The following is a 26,755-nucleotide window of genomic DNA, read 5'->3' on the forward strand; positions in this document are numbered from 1 at the left end:
TTAAGAAGCCACAATAAATGTCATATTCAAAATTGTAATTGCTCACTTTGATTAAATACATTTACTTCTAATACTTCAGTACATTTTGTATTAAAAAAGTACTTATGATACTTAAGTACAGTAAATGTCATGTATTTTAAGACTTTTACCAGTAATATTCTAAAAGGTGACTTCTACCAAAGTCATTTTCATGTAAGATACTTGTACTCAAGTATCGCTTTCTTTACTACACTTTACTGCAAGTACTTTACACAAGACTGTACAAGTCCAGTTTTAAATGTGGATTAATAAATAAAATAAATATATGTCGTAAACATCGCTAACATCTTCTGTTTACCGCAGATTTTCATAATTGAGTGTTGAATGATTTTACAAACATACACGAATCATACGGATAAGGGGAGAGAGAGAGAGGGAGAGAGAGCGGGAGGGTGTTTGTGTGTGTGTGTGTGTGAGAGAGAGAGAGAGAGAGAGAGAACCGGATGTGGAGGCTCGTCGTTGTTGCAGGTATATAAGGCTGTGAGAATTCACCGCTGCGGCCTCTGGTGCTCATCGTCCCGGTCAGCGGCAGGGGATCTCGGTCGCTTTGTCTCGGGATATTCGGATGTCCAGCTTGGCTGTCTGTCTCGTGAGAACTTGACACACGTACTTGCCCAGAGGCACGAGGTGGGTCAGCTGTTTGTGTGGCGAATCAACTTTAAAGCACTGAAAATTGCATCAAATTTAGGACAGTGGGATTACGACCTGCCGTATGGTTTTTGTAATTGGAATTAGAAACTTGCGATTTGGTTGTTATTTTTACTCACTTGCATGATTATCAAACACTTTGATTCTTCATCATCATCATCAATCACTCTAGTGTTTGACTGCTCCTCAATTTTAAAGCCCACTCTGTATTATTAATGGTGCTACTCACAGTCTCACCGCATCCCTCGGGGGTTATTGTGAGTGATGGTGAAGGATGCATGTGTGTGTAAAAAGCAGCCTCCTCTTTATGCTCTGCGTGTTTTATGCTGCTGTCGTGATTCATCCACAGAGAGCATGCTGTTCAGCGGCCTGTAGAAATGCTATGTCACGGGGTTGGCAGCTGCCCAGTCTGAGACCAGTTCAACTCCGTCTCTGTTAAGATGTCCAGCAGCAGCCAGAGGCGTTTCACAGACTTGAATCTCAGAATTCTTACTTGTTCTCAGAATCATCAGATGAAACTGTTCCTTCCAGTGGTGGGCATCTTACTTTAAAAAAGTAATTAGTTATAGTTACAAATTACTTTTCCCAAAAAGTAATTTGTAAAAGTAATTAGTTACTCAGAAAAGTAACTGACATTATTTTTTTATGTTCTATAACACTATTACATTCTTTAAAATCCTATATGTTTATAATACCTGAATGAAGAATAAAAACCCTATGGACATTATTTTAGAGCATTTGGTATTTATTTGAACTTTAAATTGAAGGGCAAAATTGACACACAAATGTTAACTTGGGTAAAGAGAAACAAAGGAAGAATGTGGCCTTTCAGTTGTGCAAATCTCTGTATCTGTATACCATTGCACAATAAACAAATAAACAATATTCACACACTTTGCATTCAAATACTAAACAAATACAAACAAATGTAAACTTGGTTAAAAAGAATCGAGGTTGACGTGGACAAACTCCTTTTCCCCGGACATAGTGTGCACGTTGTAATGTTTAATGCTACTGACTTTTATTTTGATACACCGGAAATAGGAAGTACGTCATGACATGCTAGGATGTAAACAAACAAAGTGTGGCTAGCAGAAGCTCCCAAGGAAACTGTGTGTATCTGAATTTATTGACGACATAACAAGTCACAACACACGTTGCATATACATTCTTTCCTTTTACCTCGGTAAGGGAGAAGTAGTGTCGATATTTCCACTTAAAAAACGCTATGCTTCCCTGCCTCGTCGCTATTGTCTTAGAGCGTACAGTGAGACAGCGTGAGCAGGGCACCCGTCCACTCAGCCTATCATCATCATTGCATTTGCAACAGTGTCGTCATCAATCAACTCCACCCCTGCTCTCTCCCGGCAGCTGATGTGTGGCTGTCAGATAGCCCGACACCGCTGCGCTTCATTCAACCGAATTGTAATTAGTAACGCGCTACTTAACATTCTCAGTAAGGGTAACGGCGTTGCAACGATAGGAAAAGTAATTAATTTGATTACTCCGTTACCGTTAGTAACGCCGTTATACTTAAATACCGTTACTCCCTCTACTGAGATGGACTGGTCAGCTATTTTAATTTTTTATTTCAAAAAAATAATAACATGTGGCCCCAACTTTTTCCATAGGTCCCACAAATGGATGGGGGATGTTTTTGGGGGTTGCCAAATAAGTGATGTCTAATTTGTAATATGGGTTAGTGTTAGGGTTCAGGTCTGTAGACATTTGAACAAACTGAGTAAAGCAAGATAACAGCAGGTGGCAGCAAGAGAAGTCCAGCACCAATTGAAAATAATTGTGCCTAAATTTTAATGGTCACAAAGTTGATTGTGTATGAGACATTTTTTCAGGTGTAATTTTAATGAATTATATGATTCCATATCCCTGATGTGTGCTGTAATGTTCATTCTTCTGCTGCTTTGTATGAGAATGTTGTTGACCAAACTGACTTTTCCTGAGTGGAATAATGCAGACCCTTCTTGCTGAATCTCTCGTTGAATGGTATGCAGATGTTTGCATATTTACAAATTCTTGGGGTGGAGGAGATGTCAAGTTATTACGTTAAATTATTATTTGTACATGAGACAGACATTTGCATATTTAATCATGTTCTTCCTCTTTAGCATGTTATATTTCTTTTAAGATTGGACAATGGTGAGAGCAGATTCTTGATGACTTGTTTGTACAGAGACTGGAGTGGTTTTAGCAGAGTGGTTCCAACCTGTGACCATGCTGTTAAACGGCACATAATGAGACACAATCATAGAATTCTTATAGAGTAAATCTTAGCTGCTTCATGTGATTAATTATATCTAAATTGAAAATTAATTTAAGGTTATTTGTGTAAAATCACCAGAATGTAGTTTTTCATTACTCCAGAATGAGCCGTGTATATTTATATCAGGAGTTTCGAACTACAAAGGCTACCATGTTTTTACAGTAGCCCACAATGGACAACCAGGTTTTAATGTGAACAACAAATGCAGAAAATACAGTTGAAATTCATTTGAACCTTGCATAAGAAAGAAATGTTATGTTTGTGCAAATTTGTTATAATTTGTATTGTGGGTTGTAATGATTTGTTGTCTTTTAAAAAGTGGGTCCAAGTATATTTAGTACAGGGATTCTCAAATGATCCAGCTTTGAAACCCACATTTATCCTGGGTTTTAAATTGAAAATCCAGGTTTGAAGTTGTAGGTGTGTATGAGATACTGAGGTGTCCAGTGACTAGCCAGTTTATTAGGTGATGGTCTTCTTCATACCTTGGTTGTAATCTCAGGTTATTTGTGTTACTGTTTGGTGGTTATCCTGCGATATCAACAAGGTATTTTCCCCCCAGAGAACTGATACTTTGCATGTATTTATTTAGCCCAATCTCTGTAAACCTCGGAGATGGTTGTGCTTTAAATTCCCACTAGAACTCCATTTTCTGAAATACCGCTTTCTGAGTCACCAAGTGTTATTTTGCTTTATTTTGATGTGCCGTTTAGACTTGAGCAAGTTGTTTTGATGGTGTTTACATGGTGAAATCAAGCTGTTCATCATGCATCCCTAATATTATGTGTTAGACTTAAACAGGCATTGATTTTTAATGACTAAATCAGTTTTCCTTGTCCTCACTGGCAGGTTTGTTATCAGATAAAGCAAGTAATCCATGTCTCAGGCAATCTCCCAGGTGCAGTCGGGGGAGACTGGGGCATGTATGTGTCGGTACCTCATTCAACCACTCTTGACAAACCTAAAGTGTCCTCTTAGGGTGCATTCACACCAGCCTTTTAATCGAATCCTAGTTCGTCTGCTCGGAAAGCCCGCTTCGTTTGGGTAGGTGTGAATGTGCAACTGAGCTCTGATATGCACAAACAAAAAAGCGAACTGCTCCGCCTAAAGACATAGCTCTCTGGTCGCTTCAAGTGAACCAAATGCAGGAAGTGGACTGCATCGCAGAGCATTGTGGGTAAATGCAACAAAACGTATGTGCGTGTGGAACAATAGCTGGAAGAAATGTCTGAGCCCATTGTTGCAGCGTACTATATGTGTTGTATGTTCACATAAAACCATAGGATTTGATGCAGCTCCATATTTTGCTCTTATGTAGAGGAAACCGAAGTTGTCCTGCATTAACCAACAGATGAGTATGTTTTCTTGTTCACTGCTGTCTTGTCTTCTCCTTCAGTAATTGTTGATGCAGTGCCACCTCAGAGGAGGAGGGGAATATGTTATTCAAAAGGTTCGGTTCACTTCACTAAAGTGCAGTGTGAAAGCGACCTTGAGGGCCCCATGATGCTGTAACACCCCTGCTAGCTGTAGGGCTGCAACGACTAGTCGACTAATAGTTGACAACAAAATAAGCCAGTGCCTAATTTAGTAGTTGACGCGTCGTTAGTGACGTCATTGCGTGTATCTTAGGGTATGCAATGCCTTGCTAAACAATGTTTCACTGTAGACAATTGTAGTAGCTCCCAGTGAGACATCTCACTTTTCCCAAGTCTTTGATGCACTGACAGCACATGTCAGTGCACCACTAATGACTGGGAACAGAATGGGAAGCAACAGAATGGAGGTGGTAGAAGGTTTTTGTTCGAACGTGGGATTGAAAGCTTGCATTTGAACTCTTTTATTACGTGTTGGAACGTGATAAGTGTCAGATTAGGTAACAGCTAGGGCAACCTGCGGCACGATGCTGCTGCACGCTGCGGCTGTCCGCTTCCGTGGTGAAGCAAGCAAGTAACTGTCTCGCGGTGAGATGTGTCATACAAACCTGTGTAAAAACATACCATGCCTGGCACTCCTCCGTTTAAAATAAAGTGTCACACTCGATCCCATTCAAGTTGACTAGTCTGAAATAGTCATTAGTTGCAGCCCTTTTGTGTTTGCAGTATAGCACAGAAGCGGCATGGCTCATTGTCTGTCTCCGTCTAGTGCAGAGCTCATCATGGTGCAGCGGTCTCCTTCCCCTACCCTGGATGTCACTCCCTCACCCGAACACTCACAGGACAGCGGTGAGAGACAGGAAGAGCCAGTGATGGTTGATAATCCCAAGATGGACTCCCCTGGTTGCCTGCAGCTCAGCCTTGACGTCTCCACTGCCTACTATGGCTATGAAACCTACATCGACGATGGCCTCATCTGCCTCAGACACAAAGTCCGGAACTTGGAGAAAAAGAAGGTAAGATGTTTATAAAGCGGTTTATTGGAGAAGTGGATGTGGTATTCTGGTTCTCACAGGGGCACTGATGCGGATGTAAAAGTATAGTGAATAGCCACTGCTGGTTACAGAAAGAAGTCAGGCCGTTTCTCATTATCCACACTTGTGTGTACTTGTCTGTAATTGCGTACTCCCGTACTTGTGAAAACGTCATCAGCCTCAGTCCAAGTTCTGTTCCAATTCTCAAGTCCGTGAACAGCGAGTACAGTTCTCAAACCTGGAAGTGTTCTCGATCTGCCCATTTTACCAAGTATGCATCAGGTGGTGACTTGAGTGTACTTGGGAAAGCCATGTATCCCAGAATGCATTTTGGCAGAACATGGCAGCAGATAATACCATTTTGTCCCAGTGTTTTGTGTTCTAATGTCAAATAGGGAGATGATAAGACATCGATTTTACCTCCTGTAAGTTTCTGTGAGATCTGTGTAATTTTTTTTTTTTTAGAAATCAGATCATAAACCTGGTATGATACCCAGCCCTACCCAAAGGACAGAAACTATTGTAGTAGTTTGAACAATGGTTATCAATAACAGGTCTAGGGACCCCAAGGGTTTATGAAGAGGTTCCAGGGGGTTCCCAGAGACAAAATAAAATGAAATATTAATATAAATTTCATAAAAATGAAATTAAACGGGAAACAAGGTCAGTAAAACAACCTCCACAGAAGGCATATTAGCATTTATCATATGGGGATACACAGGACACAGGGCTATTCTATTTCTATTCAATTCTTGAAATTACAGATAAAAGCCCTTTTATTTTTATTTTTTATAACTCAATAGAAATTATTTATTTATTTAACCTTAAAACTGTTATGTCATCAGCGCATGTTTTTTGAAATAAAGAACTGAGGCATTTATTGCAGCCGGGTCTAGTATATTACGAAACACTGCCACTGGTCATCTGCATTTCTTTTACCCTGGCAGACATTGAGTGATGCGTTAACACTTTTCAGCACCTGTGTGGTGAACAGCGGCATTTGCCTCTTTACACACAGGAGAAGCTCTCTTCTGATTTTATTGAAACCAGGCTCGTTTTCTTGGCTTGTAAGATTTTTGTGCACTCAAGTGAAGTAAAAAAAGTTATCTTTACTGATGTCCCTGCCCTTTCCTGTGTAAGGCTCCACCAAAACCAACACCACACAGTCTCCCAGCCTCTGAACTGGCCTCCGCGTCTCGTCTCTTCCCGGGTATGGTGCACCATTCACCATGTATTTAGTATCACGATCGGCAGTGAGCCAGAACTTGATGCCAAATTTGTCTGGTTTGCTGATGGTGTAATGGACGATGCTGTATCCTGCCTTTTGTTCATCCACAGTAATGTTGACACTGACATTTCAGTGCGTCTTTTTGTTTTTTGTTTTTTTTCAGTGCGTCAACAGATCTCTGACTCTCTCAAATGATGTTAAAACTTAATAAACAAAGTCTTGGTTGGTTTGTTCTGTGAATTTTATTTTTCTACATTAATTTAAAACTTTTTTTTAAGTTTCTTTTTAATCTGCAATGTGTTTTTCCTTGTCCATCGTCATTCAATGGTGAAAACACACTCTTTCTTAAAGCAACAGCGAGGAGCCTCTTCTGTAGTGGCTGCATATTAAGCATCCTCTGACATGCAGAAATGAAAATGAATGCAACGTAAGAAACGTGCTGCAAAAACCAAATGATGCAGATCGGTTTTTTGTAAACGTTATCCAATAAGTGTGTCTCGGTGGAAAGCAGGAAAAACAAGGAAAATACAAGTTGTATATAAAAGTGCTATGCGCATTTTTAACCAAATATTTTAAATTCTGCTGTAAATTTAATGTATAGCTAGCTAATGTGACTTTTGCTTCCACTGCAGCTGAAACTGGAGGATTATAAGAAGAGGCTGAACCAGGGTGAGGCACTAAACAAAGATCAGATGGTAAGACCAGGCTGTGGAGTGGAAACTACATGATTTCACAAATTTTGCGTGTGACAACTGCATTTTCTAATGTTTCTGTTTGCCAGGCTGCCGTGGAAAAGTATGAAGAGGTGTTGCATAATCTGGTCTTTGCTCGGGACCTACACAAAACCCTGGACAACTTGACTCAGAGTGTGAGTGTTTGATTAAATTGATTATTTTGGCATCCGTGTCCTGACTTGAGTCAGAATATATTCATTGCTTCTGTTAAAAAATAAATTCTTTCTCCCATCAAAAAATCCCAAAACGTGGTTATTGCCATATTGTGTTTGGGGGACACCATGGGGGAAATTATTATTTTTTTGTGTAAGATGTATAAACAATATTTGCCCAAGTTTTAAACTGGTTAGTTAAAGGTCAAGGTCTCTGTGACCTTGGATTCATCACTTCTGTGAACAGGGGATTTTTGCTCATTTGGTGCAAATTTTCACTTTAACTTTAATACTTCAGGCTTGAAGTGTGGTTGAATGAGGTACTGTCACAATGTTGGCACTGTCTTCAGCCTTAGATAAATATTAATCAAAGGAAAATATTGCATAGAACAAGGAAATATTGCATTTCTAAAGTTATCTTGTACAGATGTACTAGCATGTCAGAAAGTTTGATTCTGCCCATATGCTCATTGTAGGGAAGAATAAGTGACGGGCATGGGACTCTTTGCTCCATCGACAGCTGTAAAAGGCATGATCCCACAGGCATTGCTCAGGAGATTAACGCATTTATTGTCAAACCATTTTACTGCAATCACTCCTTCATCTGACCTCACAGGCTCCATGTCCCCTCTTCATCAGGTCTTTGTCAGCCATCAAGGGAGCTCCACCAGTGTGTTTTGGTCTTAATGTGGCGATGCACTTGCACACTTAAGGAGGTGCGTTTAGCGGAGGCTGTTTATGGATTTGCATAGTGTTTTCACCATTTTGGCTCCTAGAAGTAGAGTTGGCTCCTGTTCGCTGAGGGCAAAGTTGAAGAACGTGGATACCCCTTGATACAGCAACAGGTTGTGGATTATGCCAGATGAACTTGCTTGGCAGAACAATTGAAAGCCTCACTTGTCTGGCTTGTTGGCGACATTGGCAGAGAGTGCCAGCTCTCATGCCTTTATAGGCTACCATGACTTCACCCACACTGTGCTTGTAAGTGGATGGAATCAGGAGATGCCGCTCACGAAGCATCTCAAACAAAAAATCTGTCTGGACTCATTGCACTGCTGATAATCATTGAAATAATAAACAGCTGCAAGATGAGTGAGGTGAGTGAGGTGAGTGAGTTTCTCCTTGGAACTGAAATGGTGTGACCAGTAGCAGACAAGAAAACGTTCATGGTTCAGTGTTCTTAAAGTTTCTCAACTATTCACACAAGGTGAGATGCAATTCAACAAATGTATTGGGACTAGAAAACAGCTAATCACAGGAAGAAGAGGGTTTAGCGATGGTGAGCTGTTGCTCAGTCTTCAATCTTTCTTGAAGTGAGAGGGCAGAGCTCGATTGGTTCAATTCCTTGCTTCAGGATTGACTTGAAGACAGTTTTTCAGACTGTTGGATACACCTTTTAAGGGAGGTCCTTTTTATAGTAAATACTCCCAGCTTCATCCATTGGCTTATTTGAATGTCCTACCAGAAAAAATATTGGCCTCAATATCCCTCAGTCAAATACTGTTGATGAAGTTCAGCCCAGCACAAGTCGGATAAACAAAGAATATAGATAGATAGATAGATAGATAGATAGATAGATAGATAGATAGATAGATATAAAAAAAAAATCACGAATTAGCTGCTTCAAACAACAGCGTAAACTTTGTTTTGAATTTGGGTCACTTAAGAGGAAATTCCCGCTAGGAGTAAATTAGCATACTGAGTTTTGCTGGCTAGGGCTTTTGTTATTTTGTCAGCCAAACCTGCATATAAAGTAGGCTAGTTACTGTTACTGTTCTAGAAGCTGTGTGTGTGTGTTTTCATCATTGAATGAAGATGGACCAGGAAAGACGCATTGCAGAAGAACTAAATCATGGCTCTGAAGAAGTACTGCCAAAGATTTGCGCTGCAACAAAGATGGATGCTTCCTAAATTCAAAATTCAGATTTCAGTTAGACCCCTTGGGAGACTTGTTCCTGGTTATCTCATGGTTTATCTAGTGCTTTATATTCACTATGGTAAAAACTCCCCGCTGATGATCCACCCTCCCTTCCCCCCTCCCTGCCATGTGCATTTGTTATCAACAGAGTCGGTGAATACAAGCTTTGGAGCTATGTCCATACTGTTCAACATCAATTTTTACAAGCTTCTGTGCTTTCAATTCTTGCCATTTTGGAACAAAAGGCTGTCTGATATTTACTTGTCTGGCCCCGCGCTCGGTCAGACAGTCGTTTCCTTGTCTGTCTATGGTGTGTGTCGGGCTGTGCAGCAATTCTGCATTTTGTGAGGCCTCCTGATTCTGAGGGACATGTCGGCAGCCCTAGTTTTGCAAGGCTGACTCAGCTAACAAGACAATTAACCATCACAATGACTCAGAAGCTGTTAAATTGGCGTAAACATCCTGCATAGATCTCCGGTGCCGGAGTAGTGATCACTTTAAAGTCAATTGGAGCACCTGCTCTGCTAAACTTCCCTGTGATTGGGTAAAGTCTCTTTATGCCTCAGATGTAGTAGTCTCTCTTGGATTGCTTAAATTTACATTATTCACAAAGTTTAATATGGAATGATTAAATGCATCCTGCCCATGGTACCCTGAGGCACCAATAATCATTCCAATTTAGATGAATGAGGAAATAGACCAACCCGTCTCGAATGTTTTGGTTTTTTGCTTGTTTTTTCAAGTGAACAAGCACCAGCACATACTGAAAGAGTCAATAAACCCACGCTCACTGATTTCCAGTGATTTCCAGCCTAAAATTGTAACTGTGCATCATACCAACCATGATTTTTATACTTACAAACACCGGTTTTATTTAATTTCAAGGCTGTATGAAGACAAACCTGTAGTTTTCTCAAACCCACTTGTCATTGAATCCATCAATTTGTGAACCTCATATTTTCCTTCTGCTCGTGCAGCTGTTGAGAGCCCAGAAGAAGGCGTTGAAGAAGGAACTGATGGCGAAGGCAGAGGTGGAGAGGAGACGTCTGAGCACAGTGCTTCAGGTACAGCATCTACTCCACAGCCTGCAGCACGAGCATATCAGGAGAGACCTGCTGGCTGGACACAACCAGGCGCCCCACATCCCTGCCCAGCAGCTGCACAGCCTGAGTCAGCTTGCCACCCTGGTAGAGGTCGAGAGGGACAACCAATTCACGTGAGTGTAATTAAACTGAGAGTAAAGCTCAAACCCATGCATTGTAATTGTTCGGGTTTGCTGGAAAATGGCCAATGGAAGTAGTGCGTTTGGTGGGTAAAATGGCTTACTAAGTCCGCAGTGTGGGACCATTTCAGCTATTTAAAAAATTAGCAGGGTGACCTAGTGGGTATCTGATCTGCAGATCCTGTCGCTGGAAGGTTGCTTCTAGCAACACGTCCAGCATGTTCCAAATATCGCTAAATACAAATGTATATGTAAAACTTTCCAACATACATCATGCGTGTGTGCGCGGTCATGCTAGGTCTTGGGACAGCAGCACGCGCAACGTGCCGGTCAATGTGAGTATCTGCAGGGTAAATGTTACGAGAGGTGGTGGTAACACCACAAAATACAACGCCAACATTGTGGATAAGAAAAGAACCAGACTCGCATAGAGAGCAGCAACGCTTGTTTTCATGAGAAAGAACCTGCAATTGATCATTCTGTTTCAATCGCACCGTGTATACTCCAACATTCGACGTGCATTCGCCCCCCCCTTGGGCTCTCCGATCACATTTCCATCATGCTGGTCCCTGCTTACCAGCCACTGCCTAGACGCAACAGACCTGCACAGAGGACGATCACGGTGTGGCCCAGCGATGCTGACGCCGAGCTGCAGGACTGCTTTGAGTGCACAGACTGGCATGTCTTCAGGGAAGCAGCTGATCGTCAGGGGGACGTTGACCTGGAGCAGTACAAGTCAGCTGTCCTGGGCTACATCAGCAAGTGCGTGGAGGACGTCACAACCACCAGGACAGTGACAACGTACTCGAACCAGAAACCCTGGCTCAACAAAGAGGTCCGGTCTCTGCTCAAGGTTAGGGATGCAGCTTTCAGGTCAGGAGATGCACTGGCTCTCAGGGCAGCCAGGAGGGAGCTGATCGCAGGGGTCAAGAGGGCAAAATCCACCTATACTCAGAAGGTCCAGGATCACTTCTACTCCAATGACCCACGGAGCATGTGGAGGGGCATAAAGTGCATCACGGACTACGACACTAAAGATGCACAGTCCCCCCCAGGACTACTCTCTGCCCGATGCTCTGAACAGCTTCTACGCTCGCTTTGAGAATCCCAGAAGCTCTACCAGCACCAGACTCACCCCAACGCCAGGTGATGCGCCCCTCAGTGTGACCGCGGCAGAGGTGAGGAATATCCTCAGGAGGATCAACCCCCGCAAAGCCGCTGGTCCCGATAACATCCCTGGGTGGGCGCTATAAGGCTGTGCTGACCAGCTGTCGGAGGTGTTCAGACAGCTTCAACACCTCCCTCAGGCAGTCAGTTGTTCCCACCTGTCTGAAGACTGCCACCATCATCCCCATCCCCAAAGGCTCCACAGTGACAGGCCTAAATGACTATCGGCCAGTAGCTCTCACCCCGGAAGTGCTTCGAGAAACTGGTCAGAACGCACATCAAGGACAGCATCGACATCACTGTGGACCCCCACCAATATGCATACAGGGAAAAACAGATCCACAGAGGACGCCATCTCTTCTGTGGTCCACACAGCCTTCACTCACCTGGAGAGCAAAGACTCCTATGTCCACCTGCTCTTCCTCGACTTCACATCTGCTTTCAACACCATCATACCACAGACCCTGATCCATAAACTCTTTTCATTCAGACTGAGCCCCCCCCTCTGCAACTGGGTCCTGGACTTCCTGACAGACAGGCCGCAGTCAGTGAGGATCCACGACATCTCCTCCACCTCCATCACCCTCAGCACTGGCTCCCCCCAGGGCTGCATGCTGAGCCCTCTTCTGTTCACCTTGACTGCTCACCTAAACATCTGAGCTGTCATATTGTGAAGTTTGCTGATGACACAGCAGTGGTTGGACGCATCAGCAACAACGATGAGTCCAGCTACAGGTGGGAAGTGGAACACCTGGAGGGTTGGTGCAGGGTAAACAACCTCTGCATCAACACAAAGAAAACAAAGGAGATGATCGTGGACTTCAGGAGGAGCAGACATCCCCCCCATTCTCCCCTGCACATCGGAGGAACAGCGGTGGAAGTGGTCTCCAGCTTCAGGTACCTGGGCGTGCATCTCAAGGACGACCTCACCTAGAGCAGCAACACTTCCAGCCTGGTCCGGAAGGCACACCAGCACCTATACTTCCTCAGGAGGCTGAGAAGCGCTGGACTAGGAAGGTCAGCCCTTATCACCTTCTACAGATGTGTAGTGGAGAGTGTCATGTGCTCCTGCATCACTGTGTGGCGCGGCAGCTGCTCTGTGGGCAGCAGCCTCCCCAGCATCACGGACATCTTCACCTCCAGTTGCAGGAAAAGGGCCACCTGCATCATGAGAGATCCCACCCACCCAGCACACACACTGTTCACTCCCCTCCCCTCAGGCAGGAGGCTACGGAGCCTCAAGAGCAGGACAACAAGACTGAGGAACAGCTTCTACCCTGGAGCTGTCAGACTCCTGAACTCTCTGTAGCCCTCATAGCCTTGCTGCCCCCACCCCACAGACTGTACTTTGCACATGCCCCCAGTACCGTATGCCACCTTTGCACAAATTTTCTTTTGCACAGCACCTTCCCTCTAGAGGTTTTAAAGTTTTAGTCTTTTTTAATTTATATTTTGTTAAGTTAAACTGTTGGTTCCTCTTCTTACTTTCTTATTCTTCTTATTGCTGGGCCGACCGGGTTCTGGAGAGACTGATTTTCGTTCTGACCGCATGTCTTAATGTGTGTTGGTATGACAATAAAGAAATGAATCTTAAGGTTTACAAATATTTTTTACAAAAAGTTGGATTTCTGTTTGTTTGTGCCTGACTTGGTTAAGCTACTTGTTTGTTCTCAGTGCATTCTGTGACCTTTTTTCAGACAGACATCTCAGCTGGAACTGTGTTGATAGTGGGAAAAATAAAACAAACAAAGAAAGATCACACTCAATCATGGAGACTACAGTGCAAATATCTGACATCTTAGGGTCACCGCTGATGTGACCACCTCGGCACACACTCATTATACAGGTCACTAAAGTGAACCCAAGTGCCCACTAACCTGACATTATAAATAAATCAATATATACTTTAATGTCCCATGAGGAATTTGTCTTGGACTCATACTGTGCATATTAATGCCCTCATAATACACACACTGTCAGTCGAAACCTTCCAGTTGAAGACAGTGGGTAATACTTAGAAACTTCTGGCATTTTTCTATTTTGCTCTACTGGACTTGGTTGGTATTAGGCACGTCGTTTTCCATTACTTCATTGTACCTCAACATTGGAGGTCGCCACAGCACCCGTTTTTGTTTCTTTGTTTGTTTTTTTGCTGATATCTGATGTGGGAAGTGCTTCTTTTGTCTGTGCCCAACTAAAGATGTCATTTAGTTTCCTGTAGTGAACTGAACATAATATCTTGCAAAATCATGTCACAGCAGATGTAGACATCAGGATTTTACTATGTCAGATTTTCAAGAACTTTCAAGGGCCTTGAAAATGTTTTTGTCACAGAGTTAATCAGTCTGAGACGAGGTGGGAAAAAGCTTTAGGGTCACCTGTAAGATGGGAGGACAGCATTGTAGTTGGCTGATAGTTGATGTTTTACTACTATTAGGTGGACAGCTGAGTCCTGTCCAGATGAGCTGGCTCTTCTGTGCTGTGACATGTGTTTATGCATTGGCTGTCAAAGTAGAGGTCAGAACTATCCTCACTACATTGCACTTCATAAACCACATTGCTCTGTTTGTGTGTGGGGATTTTCTCCTTAGGATGAACCACTGTCTGTCTTAAAGTGTTGCCAGGTTTGAAATGTACCGGGATGTGTTTGAAGATCATCCTGAGTTTCTCCAGCAATATATGGAATAACAATTGTCTGTCTATTGCTGTCGTCTTTTTTGTCGGGTGTTCGATGAACAATATGCATTGTTCAACTTAATGAGTATCAGCTTCAGAGGTTAAAAACTGTTTTTTTCCCCACCAGTTAGTCAGAAGTGAAGAAGTAATGATTGAAGAAGACTTTAACCTGGATGACTGGGAACCACAACTGACAATGTACAACAATTTGTTCCTCAAAAAATAAAATATCTCCATCAGATTTCTGACTGCCCCCTAATGCTTGCCTAGAACCTGTGGAGAACTGAGCTTCTTGGCTGATTGTTGACCTCTTCACTGTTTATAGTGTGGTGGAGCAGATTGAGCAGGCAGCTCTGGTGTTCCTGGACCTGCTGGAGGGGAAAGACAAACCAGTGGCTGGATCCACCTGTAAGTATTCTGTATAAAACTGTCAAGACATGCCTGGTCACTGAATATGTATTAAATTTGGAAAAACTTGTCCCCACAAGACAAGTCAAGAATTGGAAGAGCTGTAAAGACCAGGGTTCACACGGGTCCTTGAAATCCTTGAAAGCTTGTGAACTTGATGAAGCAATTCAAGGGCTTTGAAAGAAAAATTACCCCAAGTAGACATGGGTCATTTAAGTGCTTGAATTAAAACCATGTATAATATGTTGTAATAAACACAGCATGTGTGTTTTGTTTTCAATTGGCAACATTGAGCAATATAACCTCCTACAACCACATTACAAAAAACACAGTTATTTAAATTGCTAATTCAAAGGTACGTGACCTTTCCTATTGTATTTAATAACACATGCTATGTTGGTTTTATTTAATCCATTTAAATGTCCATTTAATCTTTTTTCTTAGGACTGTACTAATGTGAAATTGCCAACACTATTGTGTCTCTTTTGACGTTTCAGAATTGAGAATCCTCATTGACCAGGATATAAAATTGATTCAAAATGCACTGGTCAAATTCAGAGGATGTGTGCAGATGGAGCTTTTCATGTTTAGGACCAAGCCTGTATAATGTTGTCGAGAGGTAAATGTGTTTACGTTAGGGCTGGGTCCAAAAAATCGATTATAATCAATCTTCTATTTAATAAAATTATAATCGATTCATAAAACTCATGATCGATCTTTTAATACAAACCTTTTACTGTGGCATGAAGGCTTTACTCAATCTTGCAAGGCTATTTTCAGACTTTACCCAGCAACAACGAATTTGATTCGCAAGCATTTGAGTGAAGTAGCTATCCCAAACCTCTAAATCAGAACTGAATCGTATCGTGAATCAAATTGAGACTTTGTGAATCGGTGGCAATACCCAGCCCTAGTTTACATTACAGGCAAGCAGGTGGTAATAATTAAATATATCTTTGTGGACAAACTTCATTGACTGAACTTAGCATTAATACAGTCTTTCTTTGTAATTCTATTACAGTTAAGTTGTTAAAAGAGGAGCTCACCAGGCTGTTGAACTGCAAGTACTTCAGTTGTCTTCCGCCTCCACCCAACAAGACTCCAGAGCTGTTACTTGACTCAGGCAACCACAGCAGTAGTAAGCCAGCTCTGTTTTGAACTGTCCTCTCAACTTCTCAACATGCTCACTGCTGCTTTCAACACCATCAACCACTTCACTCACACTGGTGTGGCTGGAAGGAAACTGAATCTTCAATATTTCTTTTTCTTGTCAGGTATGGTAAAGTCAAAACCAAATGAAGTTTCTAAGGAGGTAAGACCGATGGTTTTTTCAGTTTATTTTTCCAAAGGTCTATATGGGTTAACTGTAAAGAAGTCAATGCTTCAGAATCCACTGATACTGTTGGTGATATGTCAGTTTTTCAACAGACTCTACCGGACTGACATGGAGTCACCTCCTTCCCAGAACTGGAGGGAGGACTTTCAGGCCACGAGGGAGCAAGAGCCTCCTGACTGCTGGGACATGGAGCTCCCAGATGAACCCAAATCGCCACATAGTGCACTACACAAACCATGGCGAGGGGCTGCAGCTTTTATCCCCAAAGTCCCAGTCAACGCCAGGAAACCGATTGCTCACTGTAAACAGGTGAGATACCCTTTAGCCTCCTGAGTACTTATGGAACTTATCCATTATACAGTTCTAGCACTGCTCAGCTCTACTATACTTGGTTTGGTATCAGGCATGTTTTTCCAGTACATCCTCACCATGGGAGGTGTCTGCACAGCACGCACAGCAATTCGTTTCGGCGTACTTAATCAAATTACTGATGTAAATTAGTTTGTTCAGTACTTACTGCATGACCAGAGCACAGACTCCGTCAGACAGAAATATGGCTGAATGGGCTGTGATTCGGCTCACGATTGCTGGATTTCAGTGCTGCTGCGAAATATACCAGAATCCAGAATGTTATATATTGAGATTTTGGAAATGTCCTTGCTAAATGTTGCAAGCACGCTTGGAACCTCACCAGATCAGGTACCAAAAAAGCACCAGGTACTATCCTGAATGGAAAAGCAAAAATGGGTAGAACTGGTCAGGGGGTCGACGAGGGGTGCAACGGATCAAAAAACTCACGGATTGGATCGTTTCTCGATCTTTTCGCTGAAGTGGGTGCGCACGATCGTAACATGGCTCAAGCACATTCAGCATGTGTTTAAAGCCCCGTTTGATTGTGCAACAAGGGGCTGCTTAAATGCAGCGGTGATAAGCGGTTGTTGAGCAGCCTTCGTTTTCACTCAGTGCAACACCAGGGTGATGTTGCTTCAAATGCGTGGCCATGCTTGATGCGTTTCCACTGTCGTATGGCTTTCTTGTACCACAGTGCCTACACACATCACGGTTTTATCCACTAACCTCTTTCCTTCATCATTATCAATGATGATCCGTTGCACCATTCGGGTCGACTAATAATAATTATTTCTGTTTATTCAGAATAAATGCTAGTAACGTTAAAATTGACAACAATTTCGTACACTTTAAGTACATGTATCTTAATCTATAATAAAATAAAATACTGATTTATCTAAACATAATTCAAGATCTATCCATCAATTTTCTACCGTTTATCCTTGATGAGGTGCGGTGCCAACTGCCAATCTCGGCTGACATAGGGCATGTTTTTGTGGGAGGAAGCCGGAGAATCTGGAGAAAACGTGACCTCCATGCAAAAACTGTCAATTTGTGACCCTGGTTCCAACCGGGGCTCAAACCCAGGTCTTCTTGCTGCAAAGGCAAGAGTGTCAACCACTACGCCAACCATGTGGCCCAAGATAAAAATGTCTTTCATGTAATTCTCTCTGAGCACACTGAACTACAAAATTCAAGTGAGTGTTTACTTCCTTAATGAGACTTGTCGGTGTTGAATGAGCTTATTCTAAGACATAAGTTTTGAAAAGAAGTATTGAACAGTGTTTGTGGAAAGACCGCTCCTTCTCTGCATTTAACACATCAATCAACATTACTTGGTTTCAATACTCAATTTTAGTTGTTTAATAGCTTCATTCATGATTTCTGTTTAACAGGCTGTTATTTGGGACTTATCACACGAAGAGTCCAGTCCAGTCATTTTATCACAGTGTAGGAAGTCCTCATACTCATCGATAACTTGCAGTAAATTTTTAGTTCTACTCCCACGTAACCCAGACGAGCCCACATTGTAAAGGGAAATACACTGAGCCTGTAGAGGCTGAGTATAATTTGTTAACGTTTGCAGTTCAAGTTCAAGTATTTTACTCTGAGGAAGCAATACATGCATATAAGAAATATGTTTTCCTAATGAATAAAATATCAAATCAATATTTTGTTCTGATTATTTGTTTTCTTTATAAGAAGCCATTTTGTAAGCAGTATAACTTCAGTTGAGCAGTTAATGTCTGAATCAAGAAGAAGAGTGCTGTAGGTGTATACAATGGGAGAAGGCCTACTGCCCCCAGCACTTCCTGTAGTGTATTACAGTAATGGAAGTGGTTCCTGAGATACGGTATTTTAATTGAATTTAAAACTTTGCTGTTGATTATGACTAATCGTTACACCCCAGTGCCATTAGAGTTTGTCTTAAATTATGAGACCTGAGATAAAGACAAGCTATTCTTTACTTTTTTTTTTTTTTATTAAATTATAGTGCTCTATCCACAAAAACAAAGCTGATGCTTCAACAGTCTAGCAACCTCCCTCTTGGGCTTGCATTCACTGTTGCCACACCAGAGGGCGCTGCTGTGCAGTGGAGGATTATAAGCTTTTATGTTTTCCTGTGTCAAAAATGTCTTGGAGCACAAGTTAATACTAAATTCAACGTTGTCCCCAATGAAATGTCCGTAGTTTTCATTTGATGAACTCAGTTTCCTCTGTAGACGCATCGTGTAGTTGTATGTGAGTAGTTGGTTGTTTCCGGTGGGTGGGGCCCGGCTGAGATATCTTCCCAGCGCCTGCAGTGTTGTGTGTTGCTGAACTGCTGCGTGTGCATGCGTGTGTACAGCGCACCCTTCAGTTTCAGCTGTGGGGCCAGAAGCTCAGGCACCCAGAGTGCTTTTCATTGGTTGATTTAAAGCAAGGGGGCGGCACTGGTTTCTGCACATGATTGGACCGCAGAGCGTCATTCCTCTTCAAGAAGTGAGCGGTCAGTCTGATTTATTTTTATTCTAACTTGTAATTGATAATGTAGTTGACATATTGTTTGAATTGTAGTGGAATTTCTGTAATGCGTAACTGGAGATACGTGTGTGTGTGTGATGGCTTTGCATATGAGGTGTGCGCCACTCATGCCATGAGTCCTGCATTGTTGTTATTGTTGTCACGTTGTTGTTTTGATCTTGAGTTTTTGATATTTTGAACACTGCCATTTGGTGGTGCTATTGATATGATAATATATGTCATCAGATTGGCATGGTTTGTGTGATGGCATTATTCAGCTACAATGTTGTGTCAAAGGTGCTGTGGTCCCCTCTCTCACTTGCTACTGTGTTGTTGTTGTGAGGGTATGAGAGTAATGTGTGGTATTTCTGGATTGCATTATAAGATTTTCCTGCAGACCAAAATCACCACTGATTGCTCATCTTTGTCATCGCTGTCTTCCTCTACTCGGTGTTTGGTCTGTGTTATGATAACTTTTATTTTCTTTCATTAGTCACCTCAGCTTTCGTCATTCTGTATCTGTAATTGTATGCATTGTAATGTATACTTATTTGAATAAAGCTTTATTAAAAAAAAGTTTGTACACTATGGTTATGATGTATTTCTATAGCAGTGTTACACTGCCACATACAGTCCTGGCATATGTACTGCATATGGCATTGGGGGTTTCATGTGGATGAAGACTTTTCTTGAAATTTTTTCAAAACAACAACGAAAAAGGTGGTTTTGTTCTGTGTACGTGTGGATATGGCCTGAAGTTTGAAACTAGCGTTAATTAGCCATGTTATCTGTAGCAGCGCCTGTGTCTATAGTCGGGATGTGGGCTTTACCCAATGAATGGGTTTGCAAGATGCGTAGCGTGACATCATAGGAACGGATCTTTATTGTCATTATGCAACCGAAATTATGGATTTTTTTTTTTTTATAAAAAACACCTGATTTTATAAAATCAGGTGTCACTTTGTCACCTTTCTCTCTCCACCACTTGGAACGCGATATGAGGATTGTCTCAGTGAGCACCTGCAGTGGGGATTTTCCAAAGCTGGAACTGGTGTTGGATTCACTCCTAGACCCACTCTCCCTCTATAAAATCAGGCATTGGGGGGGAGTTTAGTTACCCATTTAAAGAAGGGATAAAAAGTCTTGCAGAAAGAAAATGGCTTCTGTAATGGAATTGTGGATTTTTGTGTATGTGTAGGAGAGAGAGTGTACACTGTTGTGAAAATTCTTGTTATTCACTGTGAGAGTAGGTAGTCAGGTGATTGTGTGACAGTCGAGTATGTCCCTGTCATTTCATGTTGGCAGAATTAAATGATAGGTCATTTTAATTACATTATGGGGGTTTATATTAAACAACTTTATTTATTAAGGCAGTGAAGAGGATTTCAACAAATAAGGATCAGAATTAACCATTGACCTGAACTCTATAGCCATGTAAAAAATAGATATTTACAAATGTTTGTGTACACTTTGATGTTATTTTTTCATAGCCATTTCATACTAAGTTGTTCAATGATTAATTGATGGTGGTTATCCACAGAGAAAAGAGGGGAAAGCCAAAGGAGAGCAAAATACCAAAATGGTGAGTGCAAACCCATTGATTTAAAGTTTACACAAATTTCTACAGTAAACTGTTCAGTTTATTTGTTTGTTCTTTTTGAGCAGGCAGTTCACATGGACCTGTCTGTGGGGGTTTTTAACTCTCCTTCAGCCCTACCCAAAGACCCCATCCTGAGAAAGCAGCACCTGGAGGATCTCATGACGAAGATCCATGGTTCCTTTAGTTTCATGCAGGTGGAATGTTGTTGCTTGGCAGATGTTTCTTTGTTACCCTGTTAGAATACAAAATTGATTTTCCTAATTTGAATGAGAAAAATGATCACATTTTATCATTGTTTTAAGATATTACAGTTTACTTTTAGCCTTTGCATGAAATCTCAACTGTTCCTGAACTTCCTGAAGTTTTGTATTTTTGTGGCGTGTTCAGTACATGATGGTCTAGTAGTTGTAGATTTACAGAGTCATGCCGACCCCATTGGCAGATTATTTTCATAAAATATCTGTCTTATTTCTATAATGGAGCTCTTTTTGCAGTGTACAGGATGAAACTAAATGGAATATTTACTCTGCCCTGCCAGTAATGACTGTTTGATATTCTAAAATGAGCCTTTCCTATTTAGGATTCACTTCTTGATGGTGAGACCTCCCCCACTAATGCAATTGGACTGAAGAGGCAGCCTTCTGGATCTTGCTCTCCTCTGGGTAGCATGCATTATTTTAATGTTTAGAGTTGTGATATATAGCATTTTAATGTAATTACTTAAACTACTATTTTTTTTTTTTTCCTCCCAAGCAGTGGGGGCAGACTTGACAAGTCCACTTAAGGCCCTGCCCACAACCATGCATGTAAGCATTTTTTTTTTTTCTCGATTTGTGAATCACTTGTGACTGAAATGTTGTTAATTTAGACTAATCATACCTTTATCTTCCTCCCCTACTCAGTCTACCCCACTCCCTGCCAGGGTCAAGGAGCGCAAATCAAGCTTGACCACTGGAGATCAGTGCCTGGAGACATGCAACCTGGAGCTTTCCACAAATGATCTACCTCATGTAAGCTGCACAACGGTTTAAATGCAATATACTGTATGTATAATGCTACAGCTGAGATGCTATTGAATGTGTAACTTCTCTGCAGGAATCACCACAGTTTACTGACACAAAGGCATTTCCCTCACCACCACTGTATTGCACTGAGTCCACAATTTCTTTAGGCCTGGAGGAGAAGAGCCGCCCTCCAGTAAGCAAGTATTCTTAACCATGTTAACGTACAATACACAAACTATTTTAGTAATCACTTTAACTTTCCTGTGTATTGTACAGACACCAATAGCTGAGTCGGGGAAGCAGTCCCCATGTAATGGTGTAGGATCTTGTGCCACAACCTCTTCTCAGGGACAGACTTTCTCTACTCCCCCTACCCGGAGATCACTCACCTCTGCACAATTTCAGAACATCCATTCAGTAAGTGGTAGGCCTTGGATTATGCTTAAAGTCTGCATGTACGCAGAGGTCCTCTATGGTCTGTGTACGCACATGTCTGCTGTAAGACCTGGGGTGAAATGGTCCGGAATATACATAAATTCAATAAAATTGTATATGTATAGCGCCAAATTACAACATACATTATTTCAAGGCACTGTACATAAAAGCAAAACCTTTACAACATTATAGAGAGCAGAGAAACCCAACCATTCACTCAATGAGCAAGCACTAGGCGTCGGTGGAGAGAAAAAAACTCCCTTTTAACAGGAGAAGAAATCAGACTCAAAGATGTGTGGCTAGAAAATATTTTTGCTCAAACACGGAGTCGATATAAAAACCTGCAGGGCCTTTAACTGTGGTCTCCTGTTCACTTGTGAGTTGCTGCACCTGCTCCTACACTAGGGTCTTTGTTTTGCTAGCGAGCTGAGATGGCTTTGTCCCACATTTGTCTTACCTGGATGTTAAAACACACAAAGAAGCTCTGACACTTTGTCTAAAATTCCTAAAGATGAGGAAACAAAGTAGAGAAGTGAGGCTGCCGCTGATGAAGAGGGAGAGAGGAGAGGGTGGAGAACCACTGCTAAACTAGCTCTTGGTATATGTATAATATGTCAAACTACCAAAATGTCGCTTCTTTACATGTTACTGGAGTGATTATGTTAATATTCTGTATTGTGTAATATTGTACTCTGGTCTCCACTTGTGCGGGAAGACTGGTATGGCTGCAGTGGCCATGCCCCACTAATCTCAGAGCAGAGAATTAAGCTGAATTTTACATGATATAAATCCTAATTTAAAAAAAAATATTAAAAATAATGTTTTAAATCACTCAATGTCGTTACTGAAACATTTTTCATGTGGGTGACAAAGTCAGAAGCAATATTTTTTTATCACTTTATTTTCTTTAATTACACTTACATTGGTTCTAAATACATAAGCTGTGGCATAGGTTCTCTTGGTGAATTTGTTGACCATTCCTTTTCCATCGTAGGTTTTCAAGGTGAATACGTCCCAGAATGGTGAACTAAAATACAAACCAGACTCTGCAGTTTTCACTGAGCCCAGGTACATTACTGCCAGCACCCAAACACCAGCCGAGTTTGCTCCCACAGAAGAAGAACCACAGCCCGGTATGTTGAAGACATTTTGTTTTTCCTAGTGTTAAGGTTTTGAGACACTTTGCCTGACTTGTAATGTGCACATCATCTTCTCTCCAGTGGACCAGTCAGACTGTGCAAATGGTGGGCAAATGTTCCTCTCCCCTGGACACTCAGGTGGAAGCATGGGTCGACTTGGTCAGTCTTACTACTCTAGAGGATCTGTGAGAGGTATGGCACGTGGCAGCAAGGGATTGGCACAAATCTTTCGCTCCTCTGGTTGGCACCGAGGTATCTATCCTTAGCTCTCAACTTCCCTCTTGGGTTTTCTTACCACTTTGTATTTCCTTCTTTTATATGTTAGACAGCTCAGTCGCATCATGGGCTAAAATGAATCTTGTTTTTGAGACTTGACATCAATTTGTCTTCTTCAGCAGGAGGATCCTACATTCCTCAGACCCATCTCAGGGACTCTGGTCCTCTCCTCTATACAACTCGAGTAAGTAGATTTATTTTTTTTCCTCTATGTACAGGCTGATATTCTGTCAATGAGTTGACAAAGATGGATACATATTTCTAATATCAAATAAAATGCTAAATCATTAGCGTCACAGTCAATATATACCCAAAACTGTGTCATTCACATTATTCAAGCACATCAGGTTGGTATAATTTGCATTTTAAAACGACAATACTGAGCTAGCTAATAACAAGGTCAGCCACATAACGTTCTGAGATGCACAGTGGATTATTAAAAGATAGCATCTGGTATGAAATAAAAAAAATTTAATCCCTGTATGTGACGTTGAATGAACACTGACATCGCATAGATTAACAAAATTAATGAAAACTCACCCTATAAGAAGATGGGAGGTTAATAAGAGGTCAGGGGGTGCTTTCTTTTCATCACGGGCATCATGTTGTCATCTCAGATGTAACTACCCCTGAAGGGGTCCAATATTGTCATGTCTTGCCACTCTTTTGGCCGCTAAAGAATCCATCAATTTGTTGAACATAAGCTCTGGAGAAAGAGTAGAGAATTCTTCTTTCTTCTTCTGTAGCGTTTCCGTAGCATAGTACAAGTGAGTATACTAAATTTTAAAAACATTTATACTTCATTGTTCCAGTTTAAAACCATATTTACTTCATGTACTGTTTTAAGCTGTATTTACTTATTTTACTGTTTAAAACGTCATTACTGCATTTTAAAACTATATTTGATTTATTTGCTGTTTTTACCTTAAATGTACCCCCTTTTACCCCAAGTCAAGTCAGAGTCTTTAACTTGAGTTAAAACATTTTTTTGTTAAGTCACAAATGATCAAAACTGCAATGACTCGAATCCCCATCTCTTTTATTCAGTATACTTGATGCCTCTGATCCTCTGTGGTCTTTTCTCAGGAGAATGGATACCAACACAGACGTGGAGGAGGAAGGCACAACTCCAGTGGTAAGAACTCAGTAATGCTCTGGGAGGAACTGTTGTAGCAAAGACCTGAGGAGGTTCTTGTCTGAGGGGGCGATACCTGGAAGGGATTGTTGTTAAAATATTGACACGTTCCCTCAAATCAACATGTTTTGATACCATTCAGGAGACTGTGAAAAAAATTAATGATTGGTGTGTCATAAGCAATAATGGTCAGTCAATAACTCATTGTTTTCGTCTCATACATTGAAAAAAACAAAAATGGTTGAAAATCTTTATTCATTTTGGTGTTTGTTACTAGAATAACAATTATGTCAATAGAATGTTTCAAGTAGCTGCAATCCTTAACATGGGCATGACAGTGGGAAATCAAATAACTACATTTTGGGATAAAATGTATAAGTCATAGCTATGGTGTGCAATGGCAATGAGGCGGCAGTAATTGCGGTATTACAGATGCCAACTGCCATGAAATAGGGAAGAACGTCTTCATTTGGGGAGGAGCAAATCTTGTTTGTAGGGATGAAGGGTCTGAATGTAGCTGCATTCTTTGGTTTCCAAACATTTAAAAAAGAAAAGAAAAATGCATCTAAAATTAAATATGTTATGTGAGTGGTTGCAATGTACCAAGATCATCACTCTCCTTTTTTTGTCTTGACTTGCAGCCTGGAGTGATTCATCCCAGGTTAGCAGCCCAGACCGGGATGGAGCCTTCACCATTATGGACTCTGGGCATGGTGATTCGTTGTCAGTTTCCACCTTGGAAGTCCCACTCACTCCCCACAGCCACCATGCTGCTCTGCTGCCTATGCAACTCTACCCAATCACCCAGCCTCTGCGAGTGGCTTTCACTGCCTCCCGCACTGCCAACTTTGCTCCAGGTAATCTGGACCAGCCGATTGTGTTCGACCAGCTACATAGCAACCTGGGGGAGATGTACGACACCCATATTGGCCGCTTCACCTGTCCTGTCAATGGAACCTATGTCTTCATCTTCCACATCCTAAAACTGGCCATCAACGTGCCGCTGTACATCAATCTCATGCGCAATGAGGAGGTGATGGTGTCGGCGTATGCCAATGACGGAGCCCCAGATCACGAGACAGCCAGCAACCATGCGATCCTACCACTTCTCCAAGGTGACCAGGTTTGGCTGCGATTACATCGTGGTGCCATTTATGGCAGCACCTGGAAGTACAGCACTTTCTCAGGCTTCCTACTGTACCAGGACTGAAGTGCTGTCCAACAGTCCTCTCACGACTGTTTGTGAAGACTGTTTGCACTGAATGGCGATCGAACTGACATTTCACTATCCTGGTCAGGCTGCATGCAAGTGTGCTTTTCACCATCAAACCCATACATGACCATACAAGAAGTACATCAGTGGCCTAATGATGCATGTCATTTTCATTAAAAATGGAGGTTGACTTCGGTCTGATGTATTTGATTCCTCATGTGAATGTGTGCCTTATGTTGGTGGTATGGAGTTTGACTGTGACACTAGCTATATTTGTGCCTTTACTTTCTGACTGGATGTTAAATGGAAAAATGTACTAAATCAAAAGCTGACTATTGAGTGAATTCTAACTGATCAGCACTTGAATGTGAAGAAGGAAGATTGTTTTCTGGGTGGTGGGTATGGTGTCAAACACTTAAGGCCAAATTGTACAAACGGATTACTGTGGAGACATGGAAGTGGTCCCTTCATGTGCCTAATGTTCAATAAAAGATGAGCAGTAAGTTTGGTTTATTTGTTTGGCTTTTTCCACTATAAATGTAATGCATTATAGCTGTTCCATACAACCACTCTTGAAACAACCTAAACATTCCATTTTGAGGTTTTTTTTTTTTTAACCTTTTATTTAACCAGGAAAATCTCATTGACATTAAAACATTTTTTTCAAGGGAGTCCTGGTCAAGAAAGGCAGCAGCTAATACGAAACACTTGACAGTTACATTTAAATAGTTATCTCGCCTCGCAATTTAATTTAAAAAAAAAAAGAAAAAGTTGTCCATTCTGCATTGTTGTTGTTTTTGCAATGAACATTTTCTTTTATTGAGATTTAACACAAATGATGCAGACGAGGAGATATACATTTGCTTAATTAGAAAGCCATCAAT

The 26,755-nt window shown here is 41.6% G+C and overlaps 1 protein-coding gene across 5 annotated transcripts; it reads left to right on the top strand.

The window, feature by feature from the left end:
* The first annotated feature begins 525 nt into the window (after positions 1-525).
* On the top strand, positions 526-26,374 carry caprin2 (caprin family member 2). 5 transcript variants are annotated; one of them, XM_044020165.1, is made up of 21 exons: positions 526-666; positions 5,111-5,357; positions 7,236-7,298; positions 7,385-7,471; positions 10,385-10,623; positions 14,798-14,880; positions 15,902-16,018; positions 16,155-16,192; positions 16,298-16,525; positions 20,610-20,651; positions 20,735-20,863; positions 21,250-21,331; positions 21,423-21,475; positions 21,572-21,679; positions 21,765-21,866; positions 21,950-22,090; positions 23,103-23,241; positions 23,329-23,499; positions 23,643-23,707; positions 24,610-24,658; positions 25,300-26,374. In XM_044020165.1, exons 2-21 carry the CDS (start codon positions 5,124-5,126, stop codon positions 25,866-25,868), a joined length of 2,739 nt encoding a protein of 912 aa, XP_043876100.1. In that variant the 5' UTR covers positions 526-666; positions 5,111-5,123; the 3' UTR covers positions 25,869-26,374. The 5 variants fall into 5 exon arrangements, with proteins under 5 accessions (XP_043876100.1, XP_043876099.1, XP_043876102.1 ...); XM_044020164.1 differs by having other exon boundaries at positions 532-666; positions 5,116-5,357; XM_044020167.1 differs by having other exon boundaries at positions 532-666; positions 5,116-5,357; positions 23,329-23,439.
* The last annotated feature ends 381 nt before the right edge of the window (positions 26,375-26,755 follow it).

This window comes from Solea senegalensis, linkage group LG3 (assembly GCF_019176455.1).
Source record: "Solea senegalensis isolate Sse05_10M linkage group LG3, IFAPA_SoseM_1, whole genome shotgun sequence".
NCBI classification, from domain to species: Eukaryota; Metazoa; Chordata; class Actinopteri; order Pleuronectiformes; family Soleidae; genus Solea; species Solea senegalensis.